At 41.1% G+C, this 16803-nt stretch overlaps 1 protein-coding gene across 2 annotated transcripts in view; it reads right to left on the bottom strand.

The window, feature by feature from the left end:
- Positions 1-1814: 1814 nt before the first annotated feature.
- Positions 1815-16803, bottom strand: part of gpr20 (G protein-coupled receptor 20) — a 51169-nt gene continuing 36180 nt past the window's right edge. For both annotated transcript variants that reach the window (XM_078540980.1, XM_078540981.1), the window contains exon 2: positions 1815-7554. In XM_078540980.1, the coding sequence (XP_078397106.1) occupies positions 6480-7535 (1056 nt within the window). In that variant the 5' untranslated portion in view covers positions 7536-7554 and the 3' untranslated portion in view covers positions 1815-6479. The remainder of the gene's footprint in view (positions 7555-16803) is intronic.

Below are 16803 nucleotides of genomic sequence, written 5' to 3'. Positions count from 1 at the left end.
TGGGCTGAGAGCAAGTGGGTTACCGTAGCTACTACAAAAATATGCTTCAGTCTTCAAGGACAAACTTTGGAAGATCCAGGGGCTGCAGGCAAAAATTCATGTGGATCCAGAGGCAACCCCCCAATTCATGAAGGCAAGACCAGCACCTTATGCATTGAAGGCAAAGGTCGACACCGAACTGGGCAGATTAAAGAAACTGGGCATTATACAACCTGTGCAGTTCTCAGAATGGGCAGCACCAGTAGTGCCTGTGCTTAAACCAGACCGAAGCATTTAAATTTGTGGAGACTACCAATTGATAGTTAATGAAGTGGCTAAGCTGGACAGACACTCCATACCAAAAATCGAAGACCTGTGTGCCAAGCTGGCTGGTGGAACTGCCTACACGAAGCTTGGTATGAGTCATGCTTATCAACACTTAGAGTTAGGGAAGGCCTCCCGGGTATTTGTCACAATTAATACCCACAAAGGGTTGTACCAATATACCCGTTTGCCTTTCAGCGCCTCCTCAGCTCGTGCCATATTCCAGAGAGCAATGGAAATTTACTGCAGGGACTGCCCCACGTTGTAGTTTATCTAGATGATGTTCTGGTGACAGGACTTACTGAAAAGGAGCATTTGACGAACTTAGAAGTCTTAAAATGTTTCTTGCAAGCTGGAGTGCATTTAACAAAAGAAAAGTGCGCGTTCCAGGCGAGGGAGTTAATCTATCTGGGTCACCGGGTAGATTCACAGGGCCTCCACCTGGTTGAGGAGAAAGAGAGAGCCATAAGAGAGGCCCCTCCACCAAAGAACACCTGTTGAAGAACACTACAATTTCAACCTAGTACAGATATGTCAGCTGTGTCTGTTGTGCCTGAAAGAGTTGAGGAAACAGATTTGTGGGTGCCCACCGAAGAGCCTGATGTTCGGACAACACCAGAAACGGAGGTTCCTGGCAAGGCACCTGGAGTTGTAGAGCTGAAACGTTCTACATGCATAAGTAAACCCCCAGAAAGACTGAATTTGTAAATTACTTATCTGTGTAAATAATTTGATATTTTGATAAAATTATACTTGTAAATGTAAAATGTGTTTTCAAGTAAAAGGGGAGGGATGTAGTAATTGTGGTTTTATGTAATGCATAGTATACCTTTAAGAAGGATGTTATAAAGGAAGATCACATGATCTTATGTAACCAATAGAGGAATAGCGAGGGCTACCTCTGTAGTCAGTAGTCTGTAGTTAGTAGTATGGAGACAGGGTTTGAGTTGGAAGCACAAGTGTAGCTGCTGAGCACCTTTGTAAATAAATGTCTTGTGTTCCACCTAAGAAGTGTTGGCTGATCAACTCTGCCTATTGTACCAACTCGGCATCCCACATCAAGCATGCAACCTGGATCCATAAGTCCCAACAAACTGGTGACTAGGATCCAAAAATATGTTTATGGCAAGTTGGAGACATTTCAGCATTTCTTTTCAAGTTTCAGTCAGGCTTGCCTGCTTGTCAGATTCCTTTTTTTCATGTTTGCTGGTAATATTTTTTCTAAAATACCCAGTTACTCCTTACAAAAGCATGAATGATAAAAGAGAGCCATTCTGTCAATATTGGAAATAGTTATGCTTCAAACACAGGCTATTAACAGTGACTATATGCCTGTCTATAAAATGCCCCCTTCTTAGCTAAGTATTGGTCAGTGCCTGCGCTGCTCAGTCAATCTGAATGTTAACCTGACTCAGTGGCCAGGGATGACTATTGTCTTGCATTGGTGCATGTACCATCCAACTACCCATTAGGTGTTTTTAGATCAAATTTCCATACTCTTCAAGGAAATGCTAACATAAATATAACTTTATTAATTCAACTCTAAATTAGCCATGTGTACACATCACACTAGCAATAGCATAGCTTCTCAATATATACATGACATATTTTACATCAATGGTTGTTTCCTGTTGTAGTATTTGTTGAAGAACTAGTGAAGTATGTATGAAATTCTAATGAAAAGTAATAATTCAGGAGCATTTGGTGGGTGATTCAACAACTTATTTATGTTTTAATACATGTTTCTTTAATACTAAAGGGGAAAGTTGATTGTATTTTCTTGTTGATTGAGTGAGGAATGTTGACAAAGACATTGCATCAATAGAACTTGCTGTTCTTTTTCAAATGCAGGTAATGCCATGGGATCTTTAACATCCACCTGCATTGCACTAACAGTGTGCGTTCCAACTAAAGTTCAGCTTCCATGGAGTGAGACTTGAATCTATGACCTTTAGACTTGGAGACCTTACAAACTAAGCCAAGCTGGAGACTTTCAATGCTAGTAGTAAAGGATTCATTTAATTTCAATAAAGTTTGCCAACCCCACACTGGATTTTTTGATCATTCCCACATCACCGATGCATCATATAGAATTTTGGGGAATATAGAAAAACAAATATTGACATATGTTGACAAAATATTGGCACACATAAATGGGCAACAAATGTGACTGGTACTTAAACTTCATGTACATTGGTCCCAAGCAATACCATTTAAATGCCACTGGCATAACAGTCACAGAAGTGAAAGTTGAATACATAAACCGCAGGGCACATATGGTATCCTGCTTTCTAGCCCAACTTGCAAAGTGCTACAGCATGAATAATTGATGTATTACAAACTTAAACATTTCTAATAGGTACAATTATTTTGAAAGTTTAGACATCTTGCTGACAAATCAAAAATGAATCACTACTTTTCTACATGTATGTTTCCTGTGATATCAGGTGTAACAGTTCACACATGAATTTTACAGACTATGTACAAAAGTCAATAAATGTAACCCTTATGAGCTTCAGATTATTACACATTGTTATATCTATTTAAAACATAAAATCACTACACAATATATTCTACCACAAACTTGCTCCATATAAATGTTAGCATGGAGAATATGTTCATGGCAATACTCAACACATTTATATTGTTCTGATGAAGGGTCCACATCCAAAACCTTAATCTGCTTTCTCTTAATAGGTTTTTATAGGATTTGCTATTTTTTACTTCAGGTTTCTAGCATTTTCAGTGATTGCTTCTTTAAAATGCTTTAATCATTAATGCTGTAGTACTTGAATGGAGTCCTTGATATTCTCAGCAGATGAGAGTCATGATAGTGAAAGCAGGATGGCATTCATTTCCTCACTGTTTTGGTCTCAACTTCAGACGTCACAAGATACTTGGAACATGTAAACCTCATTTAGTCGCCTTGCGAGATTTGTGACTGCGAAACTGTCTGCTTAGCTTCCCATAGCTCATGTTTCAGTAATGGAATGAGGGAACCAGACTGGTGAAATTGTTGACACATTAGCAATTGGAGAGCTGGAAAGCTTAAGGAAACTCATATCCCTCTATCCAATCAGAAGTCCAGGTTCTAAAGATTATTAGAGTTGTGTCATAGAAAAACATCCCAACTCTTGCTGCCCATGAGTAAATGCATTTAATATACCCTGCAGTTGGACAACACTGGAAAATCATCTGTGGAGGCCAAAGGCTAATATTGTTTTGTTCCTAGATATATTTAGCGTGTTTTTTAAATGAAATTTTACCCATTCATTGCTGATGATATCTGATGCCGGAACATCAATAGTCCACTGACCTATATTTTCATTTTGTTAATTAGCTATCCAGTTTGGACACATGGATACAGAGCAAGGTCTCAGGTTGTTTTGTTAGCTTTCAGATGCACTGTTGAATGCATCATTGTTTGAGCTGCAAATCCAACTTTGGGATTTGCAGCTCAAACAGGCAGCTCTGTTCGCAAGAAAAGTGGGAAAATAAGAGGGAAATACAAATACTTTCATTTGATACATTCTCCAGCATTACCAATGCAACAGAACTTGTGTTGGTAGCAAAAATATATGATGGGTAGCTAGATTTTTTTTAACGATCTTCCTGGTTTGACAGTTGATGAACATCTTTGCACATTCTTACTGCATCTGAGTGAGTGGGTGCACTGGTCATGGAGTTACTAGTAATTTACAATCCTGTTTTATGAGTTTGGAAAACAAATTGGACAACATCAAAACACCAGTGACCGTGCCATTGTACTACAAATGGAAAACAAAAAACCCTGTATATCACTGCTTTGAATGACTTCATCTTGTTCCCACCTTATGTTTCCTCAATTTCATGCATTATTTCCTGTCTCAGATAATTAGTGACCTAGGACCACAACAGCATAAAGTGATTTCACTGCTCGGCGACATAATTGTCTCTTATTGGACCAATACAGCTGTATATCAATGCATATCAAATGTGAAAGGCATCCTTTCTCATAAACATCCTCCTTTGGCTCCAGTGCAAATATCAGGCGCTGAGTGACACAAAAGGAAATCTTATTCCAAATGGTATCACTAGCTCAGAATTTTATTTATTGGGTTAAAGTATTCAGGACAGCAAAATCAAAAAAAAAGTCAATTTAAAGTATGAGAGGATCAGAAGATAATGAGTAGTAATTTTTTTTTTAAGGATGCACTCAGTTTAAGCCAGATCTGATGATAAATGACTCATGGTATACATTCAAATCTGTGCCTCTTGGACTTAAAAGGAGTGAATACAGGGGCCATCCCACAGGGAACAACCAGGATGGGGAAGAGAAATGACTTTACTGGGGATTTGGGCATCAAAGGTGGAGGCGAGGGAGTGATTGAGCAGACCAACAGCTGTAAAAGTTAAGTTCAAAACTTATTAGGGTTTTTTCTGAGACAAAATTTGAGGCTATTTTCTGGGTGCCCATTTAACCCAATCAAACTCAGTGTACCATTGGGTTGGCATCAAAGTTTTCTTTTGAAAATAGGGCAGAATTTTTAAAATTATAATAGCTGTAACATTAAATATGAACCAATATGATGGGCAGGAAAGGAGCAGCTGGCTCACACTCACAATGGATGACTGAAGCATCATAGCTAGACACTTCCTAACCCCAGCAGCCATGTGAAATCCTGGGAAAAACAAACTAAAATGGAAAAGGAAACCCAGGAGCAAACAGAGAAATAAATCTGGAAAATTCTTCTCTGAACCCTTCAATCGTTTGAAATCAGTCCAGGAGACCACATTGACCATTTACTGCAAAATCACCTTTTATAGGATATGATCACTGCTCCAGCCAAGGACTGGGCCTGATCCCTTTTGAAGACATGTAGACAGCCCTCATCAGCCAACAATGTATTCCAAAATCTCACTTGCGAAAGAAAAGCCGCCTAACATCAAACCTATTCCTACTCTTGTGTAGTTCAAATGAATGACCTCCGGTTCCCCCCTTCTTCTCAAACTGAAATGATCACCAAAATAAAAGCAAAACAAAGTGCTGGAAAAACTGGAAAGTGCTGGAATTTTGAAGAAGAGTCATAATGGACTTGAAACATTAATGAACTATTTGGGGGAGATGGTGGTATAGTGGTAATGTTACTGAGTTAGTAATCTAGAGGCCCAGGCCAATGCTCTGGGCACACAAGTTCAAATCCCAGTACATTTAATTAATAAATCTGGAATATAAAGCAATTATTGATTGTTGTAAAAGCCCAGCTGGTTCACTAAAGTCCCTTTAGGGAAGGAAATCTGCAAATTTACCTTGTCTGGCCTACTTGTAACTCCAGACCCACAGCAATGTGGTTGATGCCTAACAAGCCACTCAGTTGAAGCAAAATTAGGGATGGGCAACAAATGCTAGCCTTGCCATTCCATGAAAGAATAAAGAAAAACACACTCTGTTCCTCTCTCTACAGATGCTGCCAGACCTGCTGAGTTTTTCCATCACTTTCTGTTTTTATTTTAAACTGAAATGATCTATTGATAGATACAGAGTCTAACCCTTTCATTATTTTATATGCCTAATACACTGAGCTACAAGAAGGGAGATTCTGGGAAAATGGAGGTCTGAATGTACTAATGTCATCATCTCATCTACCCAAGGATAACTCCAGCAGTCATTTTATATCTGCATGACTTTGTAAAATTTTAGGCGTATGTTTGAAGTTAATAAATTAGAGAATGTTTCACAAAATATTTTCAACATTTTCCAGGCAAGTCATACACACATCACCTGAAGTGAAGTTGTAAGAATGGAAGGGTAGAGCAGACAGTCCTATAAACATTGAAAACCACACTTTTGTTTTTGCAAGGAGAACAAAGATTTTCCATTGTACTTGGTTGAGGGCCAAGGGTTTCTTTCCCATATTATAAGCCAATGAACCAAACATTAAAACTTTGTTTCTCTTTCCTTTGTCTGCCAACACCATATTGTTTTACAACTAATGGAACATAACCCAAACAAAGAAAACCAGGCCTGCCATTCTTTCCTGGTAAAGGATACCTTGAGTAAATTTCACCTTAACTTCACAAAATGATGTACGATGAACATCAAGGCACAAAATGTAATACAAAGCAGTCACGACAAAATCTTGAGATATGAAAGGCCTGATCTTTATATTTGATTTGCAAGATGTTCCATGTTCTGTTCATTGTTCGATGTCCAGTGCAGGGCCATTCATCATGCTTGAAAATACCGTCTTTGCTGTGGACGTCTTAGAGCTCTTGTGTACGCTGATTGCCTCTCCACTGTTATGTTCAGGCTCAGCCTTGACAAAGATGTTCCTCATGGTGGACTGGAAGTTGTTAGTAACAAAGCAGTAGACAATTGGGTCCAAACAGCTGTTGAGGCTACTCAGGGTCACTGTAACATGATATACGATTAGGCTGACGTGAAGGGGCAGTTTAGGGTTTGCATAGACCACAACCTGACGGACATGAAAGGGCGTGAAACAGATCATGAATATAACCAGGACAGTGACCAGAAGCTGGACAGCTCTCATGCGCCTCTCCCTACTCTGCTGCATAAGGTTTGGTTTGGCCAAGGCACACATGATCCTAATTGTGAAGGCCGTGATGATCACTAAAGGCAAAAAGTATTCAAACACTGTCAGAGCAAAGAGCTTAGACAGACAACACGAGGCGTACTTGATTGCTGTGGTGAGTATAGAGTAGGTGACGATAATGGCGAAGAGCCAGATGAAAACACAAATCCCTTTGGCATAGTGGGGGTTCCTCCACTTGCGTGAAGCTTCCATTTGGACTATAGCCAGGTACCTGTCCACACAAATGCAGGTTAGGAACAGAATGCTGCAGTACATGTTCACAAAGTAGCTGAAAATGTGCACAAAAGAGCACGTCAGGCATTCTCCACCACTGTAATACATTATTATCCTGGTTGGCAAGGAGAAACCCACCATCAGATCTGTGATTACTAGGTTTATGGTGTAGATGACAGATGTTGTTTTAGTCTTGGTGCGAAAACAAAATACATACAGTGCAACACCATTGAGTACAATGCCAACTACAAATATGATAACATTAATTATCATTAAGACGAGCCACAGACTGTAGTAATCATTGTATAGCGCTTCATCGAGATGCGCTAGTTTATGTAGGTAGGGTTCCTTGTGGTTGTGAGTTCCGTTGCTAAGGCTAGTCGTGGTCACATTTGCAAGATTTGGTTCAACTGTTGCATTCTGCATGGCTGATCTTTTGGGTAACCTGCAACAAGACAAAAACAATTTTACTAATCATGGAATATACCGCTGAGACCAGGTAGGCAGTGCCAACCACCAGTAACCAGCACTAAATGGGGGTCATTTTGGGATCATCCACCAGTTGCAGAATCAGCCCAATTTTCATTCTGGTGAGTGAACTGGGTGGGTTTTCCAATGGAAGGTGATCTGCTCCACCAGGTTACCTTCCAGGTGGCAAAGTTCAAAATTATCCCCAATGCCCTCTTAATGCATTTCCATTTGTGGGTGTTAACAATCTAAGTATCAAACCTTATCACAAACTTTATAACATTTCAACTGAAAAATGAAAAAAACAGAAAACCTACAGAAACCTTTAACAGTGTGAAGCTCTATTTTTGCACCCTCACTGGATCCTCGTTGTCTGAATGTTTGCAATCTGGTGTCAAATTATGGCCAGGATTTTTCCCTTGTCGGGCAGACTTGGCGGAAGTGTGCGGGGGCAGTCGGGAAGCCTGTGTCACATGAGATGGGACATGTTTTTAATTTCAATATAAAGTTTTATGTAATGTGCATTAGCTTTAGGAAACCTCATCCCGCTCATGGATGAGGCTTCCTAAAAAATGTAGAGGCCGCTTGGTTGGACGGGCAACGTAAATTTCAAGTTAATTACCTTGTTAATGGCATTAATAGGCCTTTCAATTATTGGGAGGCGCGCAGCCAACTCAGGCACGTGCCCAACGAATGAAATATCGCGCGAGTGCGTGATGACGTCGGGACGCATGCCTAACGTCATCGTGGGTCATATTATGCTCGGGCGTGTTGGGCGCGCACTTGCACACCAAATGTAAAATTCTGGCCTATATGTTTAGTCTCAGGCCCATTGGGAATTGTATTGAAACTGGCCAAATTTATTTTATTCAAAGTTTGCAGATGATACGAAGCTTGAGAGTGTTGTAAACTGCGAGGAGGACAGTGTAGAACTTGAAAAGGACATAGACAAGTTGGTGAGTGGGCAGACAGGTGGCAGAAGAAGTTCAATGCGAAGAAGCGTGACGTGATGCATTTTGCTAGGAAGAACATGAACTGACAATATAAAGTAAGACATGAAATTTTGAAGGGGGTACAGGAGCAGAAAGACCTGGGTGTATATATGCATAGATCATTGAAGGTGGGAGGACAGGTGGAGAGAGCAGTTAATAAAGCATATTGTATACTGGGTTTTATTAATAAGGGCATAGAGTACAAGAGCAAGGAGGTTATGCTGAATTTATATAAGACACTCGTTAGACCTCAGCTGGAATATTGTGTACAGTTCTGGGCACTACATTATAGGAAGGATGTGGGCACACGGGAGAGGGTGCAGAAGAAGTTTACAAGAATGGTTCCAGGGATGAGAAACTTCAGTTACAAAGATTGGAGAGGTTGGGACTGTTCTCCTTGGAGAGAAGGTGGCTGAGAGGAGATTTGATAGAGATGTTCAAAATCATGAGGGGGCTGGATAGAGTAGATAGGGAGAAGCTGTTCCCACTTGTAAGAGGATCAAGAATGAAAGGGCATAGATTTAAAATTAAGTTCAAAAGAAGCAAATGTGATGCGAGAAAAAACTTTTTCACACAATGGGTGGATTGAGTGTGGAATGCAGTGCCTGGAAGTGTGGTGGAGGCAAGTTCAGTTGAGGGATTCAAGAGGGCATTGGATGATTTGAATAGAAACAAGTTGCAGGGGTACGGGGAAAAGGCAGGGCAATGGCACTAGGTCAGACTGGTCATTTGGAGAGCTGGTACAGACACGATGGGTCAAATAGCCTCAAATTCTGTGCCATTAAAATTCTGTGATTCTGTCATGTGGTGCAGCACAACATAGAGAATGTTTTAATTCAATAAATCAGGGACGGATTCAAATCTTAGTATCAGAGGTGATGGCTAAGTGCACTTGTTGCCCCATAGACAGAAAAGTGGGATCAGCTTTCACATACTTACTGACAAAAGCCATCCTTAACTCTCACATCACCCTCATTTCCACATTTCTTTTTTATTATTTGTTCATGGCATAAGGGCATTGCTGGTAAGGCCAGTATTCACAGCTCATCCCTAATTTCCCTTTGAGGAGCTTCTTGAACTGCTGCAGTCAGTGTGATGTGGTACACCCACCGTGCTGTTAGGAAGGGAATTCCAGGGTTTTGAACCAGTGCTGATGAAGGAACAGTGATATGTTTCCATGTGGAGTATAATGCGGGCAAATGCGAAATTGTCCATTTTGGCAGGAAGAATAAAAAAGAATCATATTTGGCAAGAAATTTTAGAGCTCTGAGTTTCAGAGGGATCTGGGTGTCCTGGTGCATGAATCACAAAAGGCTAGTGTGCGGGTACAGGAAGTAATTAGGAAAGCTAATAGAATATTATCATTTATTGCGAGGAAAATTAAACACAAAAGTAGGGAGGTCATGCTTCAGTTGTACAGGAAACTGTGAGACCACATATGGAGTACTGTGTACAGCATTGGTCTCCTTATTTAAGGAAGGATGTAAATACTTTAGATTAAGGAAGGATGTAAATACTTTGGAAGCAGTTCAGAGAAGGTCTAATGGACTAATACCAGAAATGGGCAGGTTGTCTTAAAAGGAAAGGTTGGACAAGTTAGGCTTGTATCCACTGGAGTTTAGAAGAGTAAGAGGCGACTTGATTGAAACCTTTAAGATCCTGAAGGGCCTTGATAGGGTGGATGTGGAGAGGATGTTTCCTGTTGTGGGGGAATTGAGGACTAGGGGTAACTGTTTAAAAGTAAGGGGTTGCTCATTTAAGACAGAGGTGAGGAGAATTTTTTTTCTTTCAGAGGGTAGTGAGACTTTGGAACTCTCTTCCTCAAAAGATGGTGGAAGCAGAGCCTTTGAATATTTTTAAGGCAAAGCTAGATTGACTCTTGATAAGCAAAGGGGTGAAAGGTTATCAGGTGTAGGCTGGAATGTGGAGTTGATGTTACAATCAGATCAGCCATGATCTTATTGAATGGCAGAGCAGGTTCGAGGGGCCAAATGACCTATTCCTGGTCCTAATTCATATGTTCGTATGTGTGTGAGACTTAGAGGGGAAATTTACAGATATTGGTGTTGGTGTTCTCATGAACTTGCTGCCCTTGTTCTCCTTGGTGGAAGAGGTCATAAATTGGAGCAGTGCCATTGAAGAGGCCTTGGTGAGTTGCTGCAGAGCATCCTGTAGATGCTACACACTGTAGCCATGGTCTGGTCAATGCCTGCCCCTAGGATGATGATGGCAGAGGATTTGGTGATGGTAGTACCCCAGAGTGGGGAGATGGTTAGATTCTCCCTTGTTGAAGATGATCATTTCCTTGCACTTGTGTGATGCGAATGTTACTTCTGACTTTTCAGTCCAAGCATGGACTGCTGCATTATCTGAAGAGTTCTGCATAGAACTGAACTCTGTGCAATCTTCAGCGAACATCCCCACTTCTGACTTTATGATACATTGAAAGTCATTGATGAAGCAGTTGAAGATGGTTGGGCCTAAGACACTGCACTGAGGAACTCCTGCAGTTATATCCTGGGACTGAGGTGATTGGCCTCCTATAACCACATCCATATTCCTTTATGCTAAGTGTGAGTCTAGCTAGTGGAGAGTTTACTGCCTTGATTCCCATTTACATAAATTTGCTCTTAATTGCCTTCCTACTTCTTTCTCAGATCTGACTCATGACTACGTACTGTCTTCATACCTTTGTTATGATAAAGGTTTCTCATTAATACATCTTTCTATTTTTGTAACCCATTCTTCCAGTCTCCTCAGTCTAACGTCATGGTGTGTGCACTCCCTGATTGATGCTTGTGACGATTCGAAAAAAATCTGTGCTCCGTAGCAGTTCGTCCATGTGAATGATATAAGAGAACTGGCGAAATGTAAGAGAACTCAAAGGAAGTGGCTGAGAGATAGTAGATGCATTGGTTACAATCTTCCAAAATTCCTTAGACTGTGGAAGGGTCCCAGTGGAATGGAATATAACTAATGTAACACCTTTATTCAAAAAGGAAGGAAAATAGAAAGCAGGAACCTGTAGGCCAGTTAGCCTGACACCTCTCATAGGGAAATTGTTAGAATTCATCATTAAGAAGGTTATGGCAGGATGCTTAGAAAATCATAATTTGATCAGTGTCATGAAGAAATATTAATATCTATAATGTAATTGGAAATTATTTTAAAATTGGACTTGTAGTATGGTCTGTATCTATGTGTATGTCTATGTGTGTCTTAACTGGATTAAAGCCAGCTAGTCTGGGTGATTTGATGTATAGTAGTTTGAAATGGAATTATATAAATATGGAGAGGTTTAGAAACATAGGGGTCAAGGGAGCAATTTGTATTTGTTGAATAAAGCATTCAAAGGAATGGGTAAAATCTTGCACCTAGTTGGGAGACGCCAAGCAATGTGTTTATATTACTAGGGAAGAATTTTCCCATCGGTGAGCGGGAGCGGGGCCCGCTCGCTGACGCGTAAAATGACGCACAGTGATGTCGGGCGGGCATCCCGACATTATGGCGCGTCATTTAGATTGTCAGTTCGGCGGGCGCATAGCCGTGTCAGCTGCACGCCCGCCAAACTGTCAAAGGCCTATTAAGGCCATTAACAAAGTCATTGAAGCTGTTAAGAATGCTGCCCATCCAACCTTAAGGTTGCCGGGTAGGCGGAGAGCCTGGGCGACCTTCGCATTTTTCATGAGACCTCATCCAGGGGCGGGATGAGATTTCATGAAGGGTTCATTCATTAAATAACATTTTTTGAAAAAATTAATGGACATGTCCCGGCTCATGTGACAGTTTCACATGAGGGGACATGTCCTTCAAATTTATTATGACCTTTATTACATTTTTCAAGACTTATACTAATCTCCATGAGGCACCTCCGTGCCTCAGGGAGATTTCTGTGCTCTTTTGTGTGCATGCGCGAAAGAGCGCAGTCCCCGACTCAGGGAATTCCCCCCGCCCGCACAAGAGTGCTCAGCGCCCCTTTGGCCCGCCAACGTAAAATGGCGGTGCGTACCCGATCGGGGGCGCCGATTGGGTTCGCGCTCGCTCCTGCCCGCCCCCGCACAACACCCCCGACAGGGGGAAAATTCAGCCCCCAATAAAATTGGTGGAATGAAAGGTTTATTGTTAGGAGAGGTAAAATTTAAAAAACCTAGTAATACAATGGAAAGTTTACATTCACAGGGGAAGCTAGGTATGACAGAAAGAAGTTTGTGTGTGTGAGTCAGAGGCATTTAATATCTAACCAGCCTGTAAGCCTACAACTGTGTTTGAAAAGGAACCAAATTGAAAGGAACCTCATTTTGAATTCAAAAGGTCAAATGTGCTTTGCCTGTTGTTTGTTTAAAGTCTATGGCTATTGTTGCCTTGGTGAAGATTTACCTGGGAGTGATTAATTTGGGTGTTTGTTTAAAAGTTATTATGGTAGTAATTTGTAGACATGTATATGTGTTTAATTTGTTGTTAATTTAATAAATGTCTAATTTAGTTTTATATAAAAAACCTCTTGAGGCTCGGTGGTTTTATTTCTGAATTCAGAGCTGCATCTCACACATACCAATTGAAAATATAGGTTATGACAGTTGTTCAAGTTTCCCTCTGGGATTTAAACAACTCAGCTGCTGTGTCATAACATCAGGCAGAGTCAACATGGGTTTGTGAAAGTGAAATCATGTTTAACTAATTTATTAAAGTTTTTTTGAGGAAGTAACAAGCAAGGTGGATAAAGGGGAACCTGTAGGGGTTGTGTACTTGGATTTCCAGACAGCATTTGATAAAGTGCCACATCAAAGGTTACCACACAAGATAAGATTACGTGGTGTAGGAGGTAACATATCAGTATGGATAAAGGATTGTTTAGCTGACTGGAGGCATACAATAGGGATAAATGGGTATTTTTTTGGGTTGGCAAACTGTAACTAGTGGAGTGCTAGAGGGATCAGTTTTGGGCCCTCAACTATTTACAGTCTAGATCAACGATTTGGATGAAGGGACTGAATGTATGGTGGCTAAATTTGCTGATGACACCAAGATAGGTAGGAAGGCAAATTGTCAAGAGGAGGTAGACAGTCTGCAAAGGGATATATACAGATTAAGTGGGTTGTTATGATCCAAGATGATGTTAATACTGGACAAGTCAGATCCCGAAGTGAAACCTGGCTTGGTAGATCCTAACTTTGTTCCTGTTTAGAAAATGGTGGCGGTCAGTTACTGACCACATTCACAAGAATCCCCCAGTATACAGTTAACATAAAGAATAAAACATTTATTAAACAAGAAAAATAAATTAACTATATTATACTAGACAAAAAGGTTGAAAAGATTTCAATACAGATACTAGAAAATGATTCAACTCACACTATTCCTTTTATCTGAGCAACCCTTACAGACACAAAACCCCAGTGAAGATTTACCACTGTTTCAACACCAAGGTTTCTTGCTTGGGTTAGCTCAGTTTCAAACAGTTTTTTTTCCAGCAGACTTCAGAGCATTCACTAGATGCTTTTCTTCAGGGGTTTCTCTCCTTGAGACACCCCAAAAACCACAATCTAAACTCATTATTACTTCAATTCAGAGCAAACACGCGAGTTCCCTCAACTCAGTTCACAGCAGACTTGCAGGGTTTCTTATTAGAGAGATTAGACCTTCTGCCTGCACTCTCTGGCATACACATGCTAACTGACCACCCCTCTGTGTTTTCCCGTCTCTTTGTGTGTCTCTGGACACCTGTCACTAGCCAACAGCACAGTTTTTTCCACTTTATGTTTTTTTAACTTTACTAAACTGCTAACCCATTGGTATCCCATCTCTTCACTTCAAGAGTTGTAAAATCTCATTAAAAATGCATGTATACAAGCAGGGCCCCCGACTTCCCAGCATCCAGCTCACAAAAACCTCTAAATGAAACTAAAACTAGGTTTAACCTTACTTAACACCAAATAGAAAATATAAATTAAACTTAAAGCTATACTTTGTTCCTAACAGAGTGGGCAAAAATATGGCAGATGGAGTATAATGTGGGAAAATGTGAACATATCCACTTTGGCGGGAAGAATAGGAAAGCAGCATATTTTAGATGGAGAGAGATTGCAGAATGCAGTCGTACAGAGGGATTTGGGTTTCCTGGTACAAGTATCACCAAAAGTTAGTATGAAGATGCAGCAAGTAATGGTGCAGGAAGGTAAATTGAATGTTGGCATTTATTGCAAGGGTAATGGAATATAAAAGTTGGGAAGTTTTACTGCAGCTGTACATGGCCTTGGTGTGACCACATCTGGAATACTGTGAACAGTTTTGGTCTCCTTATTTGAAAAAAGATACGGTTGCATCAGAAGCAGTTCAGAGAAGGCTCACTCAACTCATTCGTGGGATGAAGGGACTACCTTATAAAGAAAGATTGAACAGGTTGGGCCTATACCCATTGGAGTTTAGAAGAATGAGAGGTGATCGTATTGAAACATACAAGATCCTGAGGGGATTTGATTGGGTAGACATTGGGAAGATGTTTCCACTTGTGGGGGAGGTTAGAATCAGGGGACACAGTTTAAGAATAAGCAGTCTACAGTTGAAGACGGAGATGAGGAGAAATTTTTTTCTCCAAAGGGTCATTAGTCTGTGAAATTCTCTTCCCCAGAAAGCAGTAGAGGCTGGGTCATTAAATTTATTCAGGTCTGAGCTAGGAAGATTTTTGATAGACAAGGGCATCAAGAGTTATGGAATGCAGATGCCAAAGTGGAATTGAGACCACAATCAGATCAGTAATGATCTTATTGAATGGAGGAGCAGGCTTCAAGGGCTGAGTGGCCTACCCCTGCTCCTAAGTCCTATGTTTCTATGTAACTGGAATTTAATGTCATGAGGGGAAGCATGGGAGGGAACTGGAGAAAAATAAACAATAATGAATATTAAGGTGTTTGGAGGTGGAAGAAATAAAATAAAATAAGGGTTGTTGCAACCTAGGTCCATATATTCCTGGAAAAATAAGGGCGAATTCACAATGCATGCTGTTATTAATGGACAAATCAGATACCGAGTTCAAGGAAAGAAGAGATATGGGCCTGGATTTTCACCCTCAAGGCAGGTAGCAGGAGTCGGGAAACTTCCTAACTTGGCCTACCTGCCTCGGGAGGAAGTGCCAGGATCTTCATTGCCAGGGGGTGGGTGCTAGCTGGACCCGGGATAAAGTTTGGAGACAGCCACAGGGACTGCTGGGTGTGGAGGTGGGCTGCCTAAAGGGCCTGCCTTGGTGCTATGGGACTTCATCCCAGTTATAATAAAAACACAAAGGCCCTCAAACCCTCACCCCTCATACCTCCTCACCTTCCAAACACTCCCCATGCCCCATCCATGCCACCTCATGCCCCCCACTTACTCTCCATGGCCCCTCATGCACCCTATTCCAAGCTCTGTCCTTCCCCTCTGGCCCCTCATGGCCCCTTGCCAAGCTCTTCCCTTCCACCCACCCCCAGTGGCCCCTCATGCCTCCTATGCAAAGCTGAGGCTCTTCCATGCTCATTGACCCACTTTATGCTGTATAGAACCAATGTACCCTTTATTGATAGCAAGAATTGTGTAAAAAAAAAGCTTTTAAAAAAAGTAATTCATTCATAACTTTCCTACTATGTTTAAAAAAGTCATTCCAATGTAAGGGTATAAAAGTGTCAACATCCAGGCCCTTTCAGTATCAATAAGAGAAATCAAAAGCTTCTGAAACTGCTTAAAGTTGTGTAAATAAGCATTGTGAAATTGACAGCAGAGTTCAGAGCACCTGCGCTGTCAATCAAGCAATGCTTGGTTGCAATCAGCAGGTTTGGCTGAGAGCCAGACAACCATTATGCTTCACAGTATCTATACAGTGCAGAAGGAGGCCATTCGGCCCATTGTGTCTGCACTGGCTCTCTGAAAGAGCATTCTACCTAGCCCCACTCCCCTGCCTTATCCCCATATCCTTGAACATTCTCTCTTTACAGGTAGCAATCCAATTCTCATTTGAAATCCTCAATTGAACCTGTCTCCACCACCCTCTCAGGAAGTTTGTTCCAGACTCCAGCCACCCTCTGGGTGAAAACGTTTTTCCTCACATCACATTTACTCCTTTTGCCCATTATTTTCAATCTGTGCCCTCTAGTTCTTGGTGTTCTCTTGAGTGGGAACAGTTTCTCACCATTTCCCCTGTCCGTACCCCTCAGGATCCTGAATACCTCCATCAACCTTCTTTTCTCCAAGGAAAACAGTCCCAA

The sequence above is a fragment of the Cetorhinus maximus genome, chromosome 4 (assembly GCF_964194155.1).
Source record: "Cetorhinus maximus chromosome 4, sCetMax3.hap1.1, whole genome shotgun sequence".
Classification (NCBI taxonomy): Eukaryota; Metazoa; Chordata; class Chondrichthyes; order Lamniformes; family Cetorhinidae; genus Cetorhinus; species Cetorhinus maximus.
The sequence above is the reverse complement of the archived record's forward strand: the minus strand, read 5'-3'. Positions and strand labels throughout refer to the sequence as shown.